The following is a 16962-nucleotide window of genomic DNA, read 5'->3' on the forward strand; positions in this document are numbered from 1 at the left end:
TCCCGCACCACATCTCGTGAAGAAGGTTGCTTCGATCAAGTTACTTTGTAAAGACTTCACTTACAGTCCGGTGCCATTACAAAGATTTCTTAGCAGCATGATAGGGGCTCCAACTTTCAGGCTGAGATTGTGAGGTAGAAAAACCTGATGGACCCTCTGTGAGTGGGGGTGGGGGGGAAAGCAGACGAAGAACACACCCACGGTATCCCCTGCCTGTTGTAAGATGCGACCAAAACAGGTTACCAAGGGATGATGAAATTAGAACCATGAGAATACTTATTATTAGTACCATTACGTGCAGAACACCATGGGTCGACATTACTTGCGGCTAGTACCACCTTGCGAGGAAAAATATGGGTCTACATTACATAGGAGCAGTACCATTATGCGAGAAACACTACAGGTCTGGGTGTTGTTTGTGATAATGGTTAATGAGTGTAATTCACCAGTCGGTTTCACTGTATTCAGAATGGGTCTGTGTAACCTATGAGTAGTATCACTATGATAAACACCCTGGGTCTACATTGACTGTGATTAGTGCCACTAAGTGAGAAACACCATGGGTTTGGCTGGTGCCTGTGATTAGTACCACTCTATGAGTAAAACCATTGGGTCTGTGTTGCTTAAGAGTAGTAGTACCATTATGTGAGGAACACCGTGGGTTTGTGTTGCCTATGGGCGTTATCACAATGTGTGATACACTGTGGGTCTACATTGCCTATGATTAGTACCACTATGTGAGCAACACCATGAGTATACATGGCCGCCCGTGATTAGTTCCACTAAGTGAGGAACACCATGGGAATACTGGCACCCGTGATTAGTCCCACTCTGTAAAGGCCCCCATACACGATCAAGCAATTTGCGCAACAAAGTGCTCTGCACAAACATTTTGATGGTGTATGGCATGGATTGACTAGTTGCACAACTGTTTGAAACAAATCGGGAGAGACCGAAATAATCTGCGCAACACTCTCTGTTTGACAAGTGGTGTGAACATCGATGGCAGTGTATGAAGACAGTTGGCCATGTGAAGACCTTTCCTGTATCTACCCGAGTCCTGTTTTGTATGGTGTCAACAAAAAACGTTAATAAAGAATTCTGGCGAGAGTTCATCTCAGTTTATCACGAGTTGCCTGAACTGTGGAAAGTGAAGAGTGAGGTGTATAAAATTAGGAATATGAAGGATGCAGCATATGAGAAACTGGAGAAGAAGATGAAGGAGATTGATGCCAAAGCAGATAGGGCCCTAGTGCGTACCAAAATGAATACCCTTCGTACTTCGTGCGATCAGTTACAACTCACGGTCATAGTTGATGTTTCTGCAGAGTAACGTAACCAGTGCCCGCTACATTGCACAGGTTGTTGTACCCATGCTACTGCCATTTCTTCAACAGGAAGGCGATGTGCTTTTTTCAATACGCCAATGCATGTCCACATACAACTATTGTGACACAATGTGCTCTACAAGGTGTATAACAGCTGCCCTGGCCAGCAATATCATCAGATCTTTCGCCAATTGAAAGAATATGGGACATCGTGAAGCGAGAACTTAGCGTTCTCCAGATCCTGCACGAACCATTGCTGAACTGCATCAAAAGGTGCAAGCTGCTAGGGGCAATCTATCACAGAATGCCATTGAGCACCTTTATGATCATTTGCATGCGCGAATACATGCTGTATTGCCATCAGAGGGGAGGTACACTGTGTATTGATGCAACTGTTTGGGCACCCTTTACTGTGACACGTGTGCTTCATTTGGTCTGAATTTGTAATCATATACTCCTGCAATGATAAACTACCTGTCACATCGCTTGTGAATAAAACGATCTTGTCCTTGAGGATGTTGCACGTTTTTTTCCAGCAGTGTATATGCCCAGTAAGCCATGCAAGTATGGACTACAACTGATGTGCCTTACAGATGCTAGGAACAGTTATTTCTACAATGGGCACATCTACTGCGGTAAGAACTCGGACGCATCAACACTTAGCATAGAACAATAGTCTTTCAAAACCTATTGAAGCAGTACTTCCACTCAGAGCCCTCCTACATGGATCTAACAGAAATATAACTGCAAACAACGGATTTGGATCGACAGGTCGTGAAATGTCTTAAAGACAAGACCTGACGTAGGTAGGAACTCTTAAAAAAATAATAAACAGGAAATTCCACCAGTATTTTTGCCATAAAAGTCGAGAAGAGTAGGATCATCTCTATTTCCTTTTACCAGAGACATTACTTAAGTGTTAGAAGTCCAAAACAGAGGCAAGCTGTGATTCTCTAGTCATCAATGCACCATGACAGTGCAACTGATGTTGAGACTACTGAGACTGAAATCACATTTACAACAGCTGCAAAAAAGAAGGCATAGAAACCTGGGATAAAAAGTGTGCGATTTATTGCACAGGATGGCACACATAGCGATGGCCCATGGCTATTTTCTACGGGGTCTTGGACGTCAGTGCAGTAATGCGTTTGTCATGTACAATGCCTTCAAGAATCTGTGAGAACAAGGTTAGATTTCATGTTGGATATCGCCTTCTCTTTTGTGAAACCGCAGATGAAAAGAAGAGTAAATGATCTTCATCTTATATTCGAGCTGAGAGCTTGCACCTGCAGAGTAATGAGAATACCGGAAGAACTACAACCCACAAATGAAAAGCTACAAACAACATGGTAATTGTTTTTACGAGGAAGTACAACTGGGCATCCATCCACTCAAAACAAGAAGAGGAAAACCTCATACTAGTGCCACAGTGCGAGAGGAGTGCACTAGTAAAGTGTGTGCTCGCTGCACTTAACAAGATTAAACATGGAGACTATTAACATCTTACCTTGCAGTTCCACCATTTCAGGTTAGTCATATCAATGTTCTTTCTTGCTATGGGTTTAACGTTGCTCCCACACATTGAAGTGTTTCAGCAATGTCAGAATAAGAAGGTAACAGACATGGCCTTAATTAAAGTACAGCCCCAGCATTTGCTTGGTGTGAAAACACGAAAGCACGGAAAACCACCTTCAGGGCTGCCAACAGTGGGATTCGAACCCACCATCTCCCAAATGAAAGCTCTATATCAGTGTTCGAAGAGACTTCAGTAGAATTAATCATGCTACTTTGTGATATATCCCTTGTTTCTTAATTTCTTTATCGATGTGGTATATTTTTGTGTTGTTACCTTTCATCATAATTAAGAAGATTGTTAGTCAAATTATTATTACGATTATTTCATTACTATTTCTGCCCCTTCCTCATCAGAAAACTTAAACGTTTCTAGACAATGTCAGAACGTATACATATATTAAAAAGTAAAATACAGTGAAACTCGGTTAAGAAGTTCCCGCATAAGAAGTTTTCCCGCCTAAGAAGTGTGATATTCTTGGTCCCTTGATCAGTTGCATTAAGATATATGTATATTTTTCCCGTTTAAAGTGTTCTGTTGTAAATATATTTCCCGCTTAAACAGTTCAGATTTTAGAGCCCCTTGAGATAGAAAACGTCCGCTCAAAGCAGCCCGTGGTTAGAACCCTCCAGTCTCCTGTGTTAGACCGTTCGCGCGCTCGCGGTGTGTGTCTGGTGTCACGGAACATGTGCGGGCCTGCCACGGCCATATGACGTCATGCTATGACAACACGGACAGCAGATGCTCACTCTCGACTTGTGGAATCGATTATTAATAATCTTGACCATGATGGTCGGGATTGGATCCGTATTGACTTAGTAACAGTAAATATGTTGGAAGATAGTCCGCCTAGTCAATACTATTCATTTATTTACCTTTCACCTTAACATCTAGTAGATGTTTCGAGAATATTATGCATTCTCTTCCTCAGCTAGTGGATTAAAATTCAGTATACAATAAGACCTGACTAAAATACGGGGGCCCCATTAAAATTCAAAACAATGAGTATGACAATGTGACACTTAAAAATTTTGGATAGTACAAACATAGAATTAAAATCCCATTTTGTCAAGTACAAATTAAAAACACAATATAGTCTAATTAATGTCTAATTAAATACAACGTCTTGTGATGATATGAATTCACAGTGTCCTTGAAGTTGCCTTGCGTAGTTCAAAAATGTTGAGTTAATGATGAATGAAATTGCATTAAAACTTGAAGTCCTGCTGATATCCACCGTTAATGGGTGTTAAAATGATGTATATTTAAATTAAAATATTGGACACAGCGTCGTATAATGATGTGAAATTACGGTGTCCTAGGAATTATAATACTATCTTGCGTAGTTCAATTGGATTTGTACAAGAATAAATGAAGTTGCGTTAAAACTTGGAGTCCTGCCATTATCTTCGGTTGATAGATGTATTATGCAGCCAGGTTGAAAATAGGTTAAAATGGTTTATAAAAATTCCTAGGACACCGTAATTTCACATCATTATACGACGCTGTGTCCAATATTTTAATTTAAATAGACATTTTAACACCCATTAACGGTGGATATCGGCAGGACTTCAAGTTTTAATGCAATTTCATTCATCATTAACTCAACATTTTTGAACTACGCAAGGCAACTTCAAGGACACTGTGAATTCATATCATCACAAGATGTTGTATTTAATTAGACATTAATTAGACTATATTGTGATTTTAATTTGTACTTGACAAAATGGGATTTTAATTCTATGTTTGTACTATCCAAAATTTTTAAGTGTTACATTGTCATGCTCATTGTTTTGAATTTTAATGGGGGCCCCCGTATTTTAGTCAGGTCTTATTGTATACTGAATTTTAATCCACTAGCTGAGGTAGAGAATGCATAATATTCTCGAAACATGTACTAGATGTTAAGGTGAAAGGTAAATAAATGAATAGTATTGACTAGGCGGACTATCTTCCAACATATTTATTGTGGAATCGAATCGAACCCATCAGTCAAAATTTCCACTGCACCGTTCCATCTAGCGGAATAAAATCGAACGGGATTCTACGTAAGAAACAAAGTACGCAATGGATGATTTGATAAAACTTTAATGCAGTAATTTGCGGGCCGCGACAGGGTGAAGTCATTAATTGAGGTGGCCTAAACATTAATTAAAAACCGTAAAGTGCATTTGTCCACAACATTCCTGTTAACCTACCACAAAACTGAATATTCTAACCTGTCTGATTTTTCATTCCCTTGCTTATTTCCTTCCAGGCATTCTGTCTTGCGTTGTTGCAATAATACTTATGGGCCTTGCCGTAGAGGAAATTACTTTTTTGAACTAAACTGATAAGATTTTCCGTGTCTAATATTAGTGAGGTGAATAAAAACAACTTTGCGACTCTATGCAGGAAACAGCCGATTTGCCAGCAGCCAGCTGATACACATGCCGCCAAACAGCCGGCCGAAAGATCCCGATCATTTACGAAGTTGAACGAATGTTGATAGCCAACTGGGTGTTGAGGGAGGCACACATAGGCATTGCAATACCACGTGTTGGCATAAAATTGAAAGTTATTTTTAATTTTACCTTTATACGAGCTAAACATTGTATTATCGTGTCACTCGTAATTATTACATCGCATTATTAGAACGTAGCACAAGGATGAGGAGACATAAAATAAAATTCTCGCGGGGAAAGAAACTGTTTACGTTTAGATGTGGTAGCGTTGCTACTGCGCCTTTATCTCTACCACGTAATATCCCAGATACATTTCCATGCACTAATTTCTGCAACTTCAAACCTGTGTTTCTTTTCTTCATTACCTATAGCATGAAGAGGATTGAAGCGGGAAAATAAACTCAATACTGGCTTGGCCATGCGGTACTTGTGAAACAGCCAGAAACTACGCCCGTTGCCGTGATAACCAGTAGGAATGCAGGGGCGATTTAGGCCTAGGTTCTAAGAATCTAAGAAGAGTAAGTTGCTAGATTTCCTATTTGCTGCCGTTATCCTTGAAGCAGGTGTCAGGGGTGTGAGGAAGATAGAAAGCACATGCTAACAAACTGTAGAACACGTCTTGTCTTTGCTTCTTGTAAGCCTAAGCTACGGATTGCCAACCATAGTGTAGCATCGTAATTAGTATGAATAGGAGTCGGTGAAGTTAGTTGTACTTGTAATATCAACGTACAAGCTTTTTTTAAGTGAAAATGAGCGCAACTCAGAGGAAAGAGATCAAGTGAATGGCACTAACAATAAAAGACAAAGTGGAGATTATAAGGAAAGTGGCGTCATCTACACTTTCTCGTGTTGCTTTGGCAAAGGAGCTGGGGATGCCGCCGTCTACTTTGAACGGTATTATAGCGAAGAAAGAAGAGATCTCTGCTTCTGCAGGGAATACTTCAGCAAATTGTAAGGAAGTTAAATCTGAAAAGTACGATGAAATAGAACAAGTTCTGCTAATATGGTTTAAACAGCAGCGAAGTTTAAACATACCTTTCAGTGGGACTATTGTGCAGGAGAAAGCCTCATGCAAATTAAGGGTACCTTTTACCGCGTCGAGCGGGTGGCTGGAACGCTTTAAAAATCGAGTCCGGCATCGTTTATAAAGCCGGCCCCGTGGTGTAGGGGTAGCGTGTCTGCCTCTTACACGGAGGCCCCGTGTTCGATTCCCGGCCAGGTCTGGGATTTTTACCTGGACCTGGGGCTGGTTCGAGGTCCACTCAGCCTACGTGATTAGAATTGAGAAGCTATCTGACGGTGAGATAGCGGCCCCGGTCTAGAAAGCCAAGAATAATGGCCGAGAGGATTAGTCGTGCTGACCACACGACACCTCGTAATCTGCAGGCCTTCGGGCTGAGCAGCGGTCGCTTGGTAGGCCAAGGCCCTTCAAGGGCTGTAGTGCCATGGGGTTTTTGGTTTTCGTTTACAAAACAATTTGTTGCGAAGCAGAGAGTGTAAGTTCGGAGGATAGTGAAGTGTGGAAGAATATGGTTCTGCCTGCTAAAATAATCAAACCTTGCAACGTTTTTATATAACTTAATATGTTCCCTTCTCTTATCAAATATATTTACAATATGGTATGTTCAATTATTTTACTTTATCTCAAAAAATATTGTCATGATAATCGAATTTTTATATTGTGGCTTTCTGTAAGCAGCTCTTATATATCGGCCTATTTCGGTATTGTTCACAAACAAGGAAATCTGTTGGCTGTGTGTTTCACATGTATTTCAAAGTACAGAATAAGTTTTTGGGCATTACCCCTTTTAAGAAGTTTTTTTTTTGCAGTCCCTTGAAAAACTTCTTAACAGAGTTTCACTGTACTTACTGCTATCTTGCTGACCAGACCTCATGATCAGTATTACAAATTAAGTCGTTTAAATATTTAGAGGTGACAAAACAGGTTACGGGACTCGCTTTCACGAAGCATATTAAGAACAGACATCCGCAATCTCAAATCTCTCTCCCTCAGGTCTGCAATGTCACTGTTCACACTCAAAGTCACCCCTGTGGCATCATATGCCGGTGCTATAGAAATAAGAAATACAAAAATCTTAAAGCCTTAGAGTCAAAGCCAGATATATTAAGAGAGTTTGGACCTGCCTTCGGGCAGAATAAACACTTACCTTACCTCTGTATCTCAAAATTTGCCCCAACCAATCTCATAGACCAGCAGGCAGAAACTACATCTTCCATAGAGGACCTGATGACCACTCACAACCTGCTGCCTATCCCAGCTAGTAAGAAGTTACAAGAGCGACGACAGAAACCAGCAGCATTAGATACGTTCTTCCGACTACCTGTTCGAGTGCACACTAAGAACCCTACCAATCTCCCATTATGCTAAAGACGATAACTGGCAATGACAGTTAACCCGTAACTAACAGGTGTCCAGAGACAAAACTGTTTTCAGTTTCCTGTCTTAGCAGTTTGTAGCCTACAGCTGGGCTACTATATATGCTCCCACACTTCAGTTAGCTTTGAAGTGCCACATTGTGTTCAGTTCATTGTCGTACTCGGTCTGCTGTAAATGACAGTTGTTGGGTCCTCTGAACCCATGTGTGTCTTAAGTGTAACACTTTTTGTTAAATATGCTCAGTTGTTTTTTTAAATTATGAAGGGCAATCTCAATGATGAACAAATCCTAGAACTTTAACATCAGACGTCCAGTGATACTGAAGATATAAGTGCATCAGAAAGTGAATATGAGTTAAGTATGCCTTTCAAAGAAAGATCAAGTCTTGTAGAGAGTGTGCCAAGTGCAAGACACTGCTATGCGGTAAACGTGGCCATGTGGTGTGTCCAAAATGCTACAAAGAATAGGCTAGTTTGGATGTTAAGTAGACAATAGAGATTCTGTGCCACTGTGAAGACCAAAGTAAGTGGTAGAAATTAGCAAACTGTGCTATTATTACTTGTTGTGTGATACCCTTCCATTCACATCAGATCGTGTTTAGTTTTTCATTTAATATGACAATTAAGTGCATTTTCAGTTTTATACATATTACTTGAAAGAACCAAAATACGGTAAGGAAACACAAACAGGTTTACGAGTAGCAATTATTTCTCAAGAGTGATTTACTGGCGTAACCATTTTTAAACATCTGCAAGAAATCCTAACTATTAATATTTTAAAATAATCTTATGTTAAATTACTAATAAAAATGAAAATCCACAGCCTGTTTCCAGTCATTTGACCGGGTCAGGAATGGAATGAATGAAGCCCCCCATCCAGCAGCGAGGATAGGAAATGTGCCAGCTGCTGAAGCTTGTCGCACTCCTCTGGGGCAACGATGAACGACTGATAGATGAAATGAAATGTTAATGGAGCTGGAATGAATGATGGCAGGGAAAACCGGAGTACACAGAGAAAACCTGTCCTGTCTCCACTTTGTCCAAGCAAATTTATAAAAAGTTTTGTGCCTATTTTATTTCAATCATTCTGCTGTCAGTAGCAAATTTTCGAAAATGGGTCCCATGCACCCATGTGGTCAATCAGTCAATCAATCACTACTGATCTCCAGGGCAGTCGCCCAGGTGACAGTTCCCTATGTTGTTTTCCTAGCCTTTTTAAAAAAATGATTGCAAAGAAATTGTAAAGTGTAATATTTTTTGTATGTGGTACTTTCCAGTTAAACACTTTAAATTTATTTTTTCTCAATCAGTCTGCACACTTTGTGTTTAATAAATCTATTAAAAGTTAAGACGTCGGTACTTATAGGTTAATTCGCACTGTTAGATCGGCAAAGTGGCAGAACGCGTGAAGGCAATGCACTCGATCCGTCCAATTACAATATGTTAAGCAAGCCATTGATATTATCGGCACTATCAGTACCAAACTTTAAAAACAAAAATTACATCTACTTCGAACGTGTTAATTTTAAATATTTACAACACCACAAGAGAGTTTACTATTTTCAAATTATCTTAGAAAACTATGGTGTTTAACTGCACTGCTGAATGAATTGATGTAAGTATCACAGTTGCATAACACCTCGATTATTATAAACCTCAGTATTATTCAAATAAATTACCTTCAGTCCAGCCGTACTTTTCTAATTGAGCACGTGCAAAATTCATGCCCCTATGCGGAGCCATGTGCGTCGTGCGGTGCGAGCACATTCTTTTTTTTCTTTCAAGCGGAGACTGTATGGGATTGAGTGTTCTGTTTCCCAGTCTCAAGCCATACATTATATTTCACTTTACGATACACACGCATCTCGAGTAAACTTTATGTGTACAAGTATACCAGGTAATATGAAATATTAAGAAATACTACAACACCATCTAAATAAGAAAAGATGTGGGCGGAGCCCTTGCAACCTATAGAAGTGTCACTTCAATGCACGCAGGGAAACAAATAATTTAATGTAGCATAATTACAACCGGATTTGAGTAGAGTCAAGAAAATGGTTGAGGATTGTGATTATCAGTGGTGGTGGTTGAAATAACAACACTGAGACTCGCGTAGGCAAAAGTACGTGAATACTTACTAATTTCCGAATTAAGAGTCGTTGTTGAGGTGCATATTGTGGACAATGAAGAAATAAATGATCACTATCGCCATTAATGTATCCACAAGTACAAGATGGACTGTTATCGATATGGAAACGATGTTTATAAGTGGGGGTTAAAGAGTGATTAAAACGTAATCGTATAATATTGATAATATGTCGACGCGTGTATGTACCTTTAAAAACCATGGTTGTTTCGGAATGTTAGGCTGCAATTGGTAATAATGTTGTCCTTTCGTGCCTGCAGAAAGTCGCCATAGTGTATGCCACGCCTGACTAGCGTCCATCTTAATACGTGAATATAGGTCTGAAATCGGAATTTTAATTTGTAGTAGATTTGAGGTATCATTACTTGCCTCTTTAGCTGCCGAATCGGCTTTATCATTACCGAAATTATTAATAAGCCCTTTTATCCAGATTAGCGTTATATAAAAGCCTGACTTCTCCAGTTGATAGATCAGGTGTTTAACTTCGTATATATACATATTATAAGTTTGTGAAAAAGATTGTAACGCTTGGGGAACACTTTGGGAATAGTTAATATATTTATCTTCCGGAATCTCAGTCTTTGAACATATAAAAGTGCTTGATAAATCGCATAGAGTTCGGCTGTAAATATAGTTATACTATTCGGTAAAGGATATTTGAAACAGTTGTACTTGAGAATCAGAGAAGGCTGCTCCTACTCCATTATGTGATTTTGCCCTATCGGTAAATATATTATAATCTTGTGAATGTAATAATCACTTAATTTTTTTATGAGGAGGGTTATACGAGTCGATTTGGCGTGAATATTGGGTCAATTGACAGGAAGAAGATATAATTATGGACGGTCTGAATGTAAGAATGTCATAACTGTACGAATACATAATTAAGCGGGGTGTTCGTAGGATGGATTCATGAATATTCTGCATTTCAACATATGCCATATATATCGCTGGGTATCGGTGATTTGTTGGGGGACGCTGTACATAGTATTCATACAATAATTTCAGTTTAGGAAATATAATAGAGTTCGATCTACCGATATGTTTGAGCAGATTTTTTTCGCAATTTTTAATCGACGTATATAAAGAGGTTCTTCTGTGGCCTCAACCAACAAAGCGTTTGTAGGTGTTGTTTTAAGTGCACCAATACTTATACGTAAAGTGTAAAAGATTTTGTTTGGGTGCTAAGTCAATTATATGTGCACTGTAGTCCAATGTAGATCGAATGGTAGCGCGATATAACTGTAAAGCAGAAGAGGGGTCAGCACCCCAATTACGCCTAGTTACTGTTTTCAAAATGTGGATACAACGTTCTGACTGTCTAGTTAACCGCTGAAGTTGACAATTCCAATTTAAATTTTGATCTATACAAATTCCTAAATATAAATGTTGGGGGACAAAGGGGATTTTATAATCATCGAATGTAATACCGGTATGACTTTTGTCAAAAACTCGTTTGGTAGTGAAAACCATTGCTGCACACTTAGGTAGTGAAAGATGGAGGCCATGAGAAGTTAGCCACCGAAAAACAAGACTCAGGACATGTGATATTGTGTTCCTGCAATTGTCAATGTTAGTATGGGAATAATAAATGATATAATCATCTGCAAAAGCTAACATACGGGCATAAGGTGTTGCAATAGTTTCGAGTTCCTGCATATATAAAGCAAATAATATTCCACTCAAGATGGACCCCTGTGGTAAACCGTCCGATGTTTGACGACTATCAATTTGATATTGAATAGATTTGACTGTTAAAGTACTACGGCTTGTGAATAATTGGTGCAAAATAGATATAAAATTAAAGGGAAATCCATAACTAGATATTTTTTCCCATAATATATGCAATAACTGAATCATAAGCACCTTTGATGTCCAGGAGAACGGCGATAGTAGTTTGCTTCCGCCATTTAGCTAATAAAATATCAAGGATCAATATAGTGATAGGATCTTGTGTACTGCGTCCTTGCATAAAGGCAGATTGATACTTAGGAAACAGGGAGTGATATTCTAACGTCCACGCCATTCTTTTCAGTAAAATTTTGCAAAATGTTTTGCGTATGCATGATACTAATACAATTCCTCTAAAATTTTCCGGTGCATTTGGACGTTGGGTGGGTTTTAATATTGGGGTTATAAAAAAATTATTCCATTGTGATGGTACTTGAAGAGACGTAAGAATATCATTATAATACTGTAGTAATAAGACGTGAGCTTGGGGAGGAAGTAATTTCAGCATATTATACGTAATAGCATCCGGTCCTGGCGATGAACTATTGACATTAGATATCACGGATTGAAACTCATTATAGGTTATTGGTTGTAACAATGTAGTGAATTGGCGAGAAGAAAGGGATGGTGAAGGTAAAAATGGAGGAATAGCCGAAACCGGGGTGATCGATTGCAGAAATACTTCTAAGAACATACGAGGAAAGGAATATTTAGCTTGATACTGAAACGTTCTCGTTATCATAAGAATGGCATTCCATAATTTTGCTGAGGGTAGCTGAGGGGTTAATGATGAAATAAATGCTTGCCAAGCCTTACGTTTCTTGGTATTAAAATGAGTTTCGTCTTTGCGATATGCTTTCGTAATTGCAAATAATTGTGTTGAGTCATAGACTGACGGTATAATTTAAATAGTTGTTTTCTCTTAATTATAAGATCATGACAGTCTTTATCCCACCATTTAATGACGTTAACAGGGGGAGGACTAGATGCTTTGATAGTTCTGCAAGGGTGAAATGTATTAAAGTATTGGGTCATATAATCAACTAATGATGTAAAAGTTATATGTTTACCACGCTCCTGCTGCAGAGTATGAGTAATATATGCAAGATAAATTCGTGAATTGAAATTTTTGTATAATCGGACATTACTTACTGTGTGCAAGGCTAATGATGTAGGGACATATTGTCTAAATCCATACGTTATGATAATAGGGAAATGATCGCTGGTGTGAGTGTCTGCCAAAGTATTCCATGTGGTAACGGGAACCATATTCGTACGGCAAAGCGTCAGGTCCACCGCGCTAGGTGGGGATCCGGGAGGTGAAAGACGAGTCGGGAGCCTTCATTTAAAATGAAAAACTGGTGTCGATTAGACATCTATATATATATATAAAGAGTTTTGTCTGTACATTGCTCAGAATTTGAAAAGAATGGTATTTCTGTATCGGTCATGTCCACAGTTACAAGAAAATGCATGTTTTTCTTTTCCGTAATTTCTGTCTGTCTGTCTGTCTGTCTGTCTGTCTGTCTGTCTGTCTGTCTGTCTGTCTGTCTCTACACGCATCACGAGAAAACGGCTGAAGAGAATTTAGTGAAAATCTGTATGTAAAGTCGGGCGATGAACCACTACAATCTAGGCTATAAATTATTTTATTCACGCTGAGTGAAATGGTAGTTTAGGGGAAGGCCTGAAATGTAATTCTCAAATAAGTTATTTATTTCTCAAATAAGGTTCTCAAGGGATACCTGGTAGGAAGGTATGATAAATACTACAAAACTAACATAATTTTAGTTATGTCGTAATTTAGTAGTAGTTATGTAAGAAGTTATTAAATTTCCGATCACTTATGTCTTATACATTGTTACCGTACCGCATATAATCACAGAGGTATTTAAGGAATTTATATTTTTGTTACTAAGTCATATCAGTTCCGAGTCACGAGAAAATGGGTAAACAGAATTTAGTGAAAATAGGTATGTAAAGTCTGGGAATAAGTAACTATAGTCTACGATATAAATAATTTTGTTAGACGCCCTAATATCACAGAGTCGAAAGAAAAGTAATGTGAAGGCCTGCAATATAGAAAGCTCATAAACTTTATCAACAATAACATTACGTTGACCATTGTTAGTTGTGATGTGCTTTTTGTCTTCTGTTTCCACTTATCCCCGATAGATAGGATTACTGCAGCGTACCGAGGTTTTTAAAATTTGATTTACGTCGCACCGACACAGGTAGGTCTTATGGCGACGATGGGATAGGAAAGGAATAGGGGTGTGAAGGAAGCGGCCTAGGCTTTAATTAAGGTACAGTCTGGTGTGACTGGTGTGAAATGGGAAACCACGGAATACCATATTCAGGGATGCCGGCAGGGGGTTCGAATCCACTAACTCCCGGATGCAAGCTCACAGCTGGGCGCCTCTAAACACTCGACCAACTCGCCTGGTCGTACCGAGTGTAACAGCCTGCCTGTATATTGGCGGGAAGTAGCTGGGGAGTTAGATAACTTTCTTCTTAAGCATGCCATTCCTCTGGTTCATACATTTTCTGATATTACTGGTACGTAATACACTGGTTCATCATAGCATTCGAGCTATTCAATCCCTACTCTGAGGCACTGGTTGGAATGAGTAGTGTGCGTATTTAACGGAATAATGACAGAGGAGTGTTCACGTCAGTCTGCGACCTGGTTATTTCAGCTCTGGAACTTTGGACTCTTAGATCGGCACCGTAGTACTGTTCGTTGAAAGTGAAAAAGTGTGCAGTTTTTCATTTGATCGAGTATTTTATATGATAACACTGCTTTCAATCGCTACATTCCTACTGACGTTTTTGTAATGGCCCATGTTGAATTCAGTTAGGAAAACCACCAAGCTAGTCTTCCTGAGAATCCCGTAGCGAAGCACGGGTACATCAGCTTGTTAATAATAAATTTAACCCTTTTATCGTATCTGCTGTACATCCCCATTCGGTGTGATGACAATTGAAGTCTTCCACAACGAAGATATGCTGAAAGTGTGCAAATTGAGCAAAAAATTGTGCCCATTGTCCTTGGGTGACATAAATGTGCGGAGGACAATATATATTCATAAAACAAATGTTATTATAAGCTATTCCTACCGCATGAGTGTGTGGGATAAAATACTGAAGAGGTAGCGTGGTATAAATTAAGGACTTCTGAATGCACGCGGCTACACCGACATAACCGTTACCATCATGTCGTATGACCTGATAACCACTTAATCGAAAAGGTGAGTTAGGTTTAAACCACGTTTCCTGTAAAAATATGAAATTAGCCTGAGTCTCATTTATTAATAAATGCAATTCATGTTGCTTGGAAATGACACTTCTACTGTTCCATTGCAGTAATCTGATCATGATCTAATATTCATGATATGATCCCTCAATTTATTGATGACATTACTTAGTTGGGGTTCGTGCCCTAAGTGCAGTATCAACATTATTAGAATACGTTGAATTTCGTTGTGAAGGTATTCCTTCGTGGGAATATAACTTGTGGCTTGGGAAGCCGAAATATTTCTCTGACCGCGTTGCTGAGACGGAATATTTTGTGTATGTAACACTGGTTCAGGTGCCACCGTTGTACTCGATAACGGAGTTGGTCGTTCTGAAGGTGCATGCTCATTCCTAAGAATGGCTAAATAACCCTGCTTATCATAACCACGCTCAGGTATGGAGGGTTGAGATTGTAATATAACTTGAGTAAACTTGCGCTTTCGTGGATTTCTATTGGTGGTGATGGATTGTCGTGTGGTAATGGATTTTCACGTGGTAATGGAGGAAATTGATTCGGCTGTTGATTTGGGTAGTAAACTGGGAGTGCTATTCGAGCATTTGACTCCGGAAATAAGAGGTATTCTGTACTCATAAGCTTTTTAATTTGGACTTGATATCTATACTCAGGACAATACTGTGATCCCCTAATATGGTCCTTCTTACAATATGCACATTGAAGAAATTGTTCAGTACAGTCTTTAGTTTCGTGTAATTGGGAACATTTTTCACATCGGAAATTTTTTGCTTGACTTTGTTTTATAGTGTGTCCATATCGCTGACATTTTTGGCAACGGATAGGTGAAAAAATTAACGGCTCAACTTCTATATAAACATTATATAAAGCTACCTGTTGAGGTAGCATTTGAGCACTGAAAACAATCTTAATAGAGGCGGTAGGCAGATACGTTGTTTCACCGTCCTGGACAACCCTACGATTTAACATTTGCACGGACTTAACTGGTGCTACAGATTCTACATGGTTGAGAATTTCCTCTTTTGAGATGCCCTTATCAACCCCACGTATTATTCCCACTCGTAATACTTGGGACGAGGGAATATACGCCTTAATTTTCAATGTCTCTAAAAGCCAATTTTGCAAAAAAAAAAAAAAAAAAAAGCATTGGCCTGCGTGGCATTATAAAGGGTCACCTGGATTCGTTTCTGACTTTACGCTGAATGGATTTGACATGTAAGTCTTGTTCATAAAAACGGCGACCAAGGGCCATGGGATGTAACCTACCAACATTCCTTCTACACTAGATTCAACGAACACTATATATGGCCCATGATGGAATTTGTTATAATAATCAGGTGTAGGCACTTCTTGTTGCACTGTTGATTGTTGATTAGGCTGTTCGTCATTAGAACGAAGTTGTTCTCCTGTATTTAAATGTCGTTGGTCACGCTTGGTTGAATTAGTTAACGGCAGTTGCTCGTTATCAGACGATTTATCAGACATGGATTCTTCTCCCATCGGAAGTTCAATTTCACGTCCTACTACTATCTGATCACCCGTCTCTGGCAATGGCCCTCCACTGGAGGCAGCCATGGCATACCACCCACTCACTACTCACACTCAAGGAAAACTAGTCACCAATACCGTACACGACTAACACCAAATAGCTTAATATGATAATAGTGGAAACTCTCCTCACTTAGTACGCAGAGCAGCGGCGACAGTACGTAGTGTTGCCATCTAGCGGCTCGCAGGGAACACTAACATAACGCGCCATTCAAACACTACACATTTCGACTTCCAACCCGACGAAATACAGATTTTAAGACGTTTGCGTCGTTCTTGTAACATAATATAGGGAAGGAAAAAAGTGGATGTTGATCTGAATGAACCAGTGATAAGAATAAAACAAATGTATTATCAAATTAAAACATTAGATCGTCGTGTTATGACTAGGGCCTACAGTCTTCAGGAGCAAATCACACATGCAATATATTTTTAAACTTGGTATTTTTACAGGCAATATTATTCACTGTTGAATCATAGGTCCTATTCACATATGCCTTTATAAGGACTTTGAAATACGGTAC

The 16962-nt window shown here is 39.2% G+C and overlaps 1 protein-coding gene across 1 annotated transcript in view; it reads right to left on the bottom strand.

Moving 5' to 3' along the window:
* The window catches only part of LOC136874797 (G patch domain-containing protein 4), a 111719-nt gene extending 102213 nt beyond the window's left edge, over positions 1-9506 (bottom strand). The window contains exon 1 of the mRNA XM_067148469.2: positions 9422-9506. Coding sequence (XP_067004570.2) covers positions 9422-9485 — 64 coding nt within the window. The 5' untranslated portion in view covers positions 9486-9506. The remainder of the gene's footprint in view (positions 1-9421) is intronic.
* Positions 9507-16962: the final 7456 nt, after the last annotated feature.

This window comes from Anabrus simplex, chromosome 5 (genome assembly GCF_040414725.1).
Source record: "Anabrus simplex isolate iqAnaSimp1 chromosome 5, ASM4041472v1, whole genome shotgun sequence".
NCBI lineage: Eukaryota > Metazoa > Arthropoda > Insecta > Orthoptera > Tettigoniidae > Anabrus > Anabrus simplex.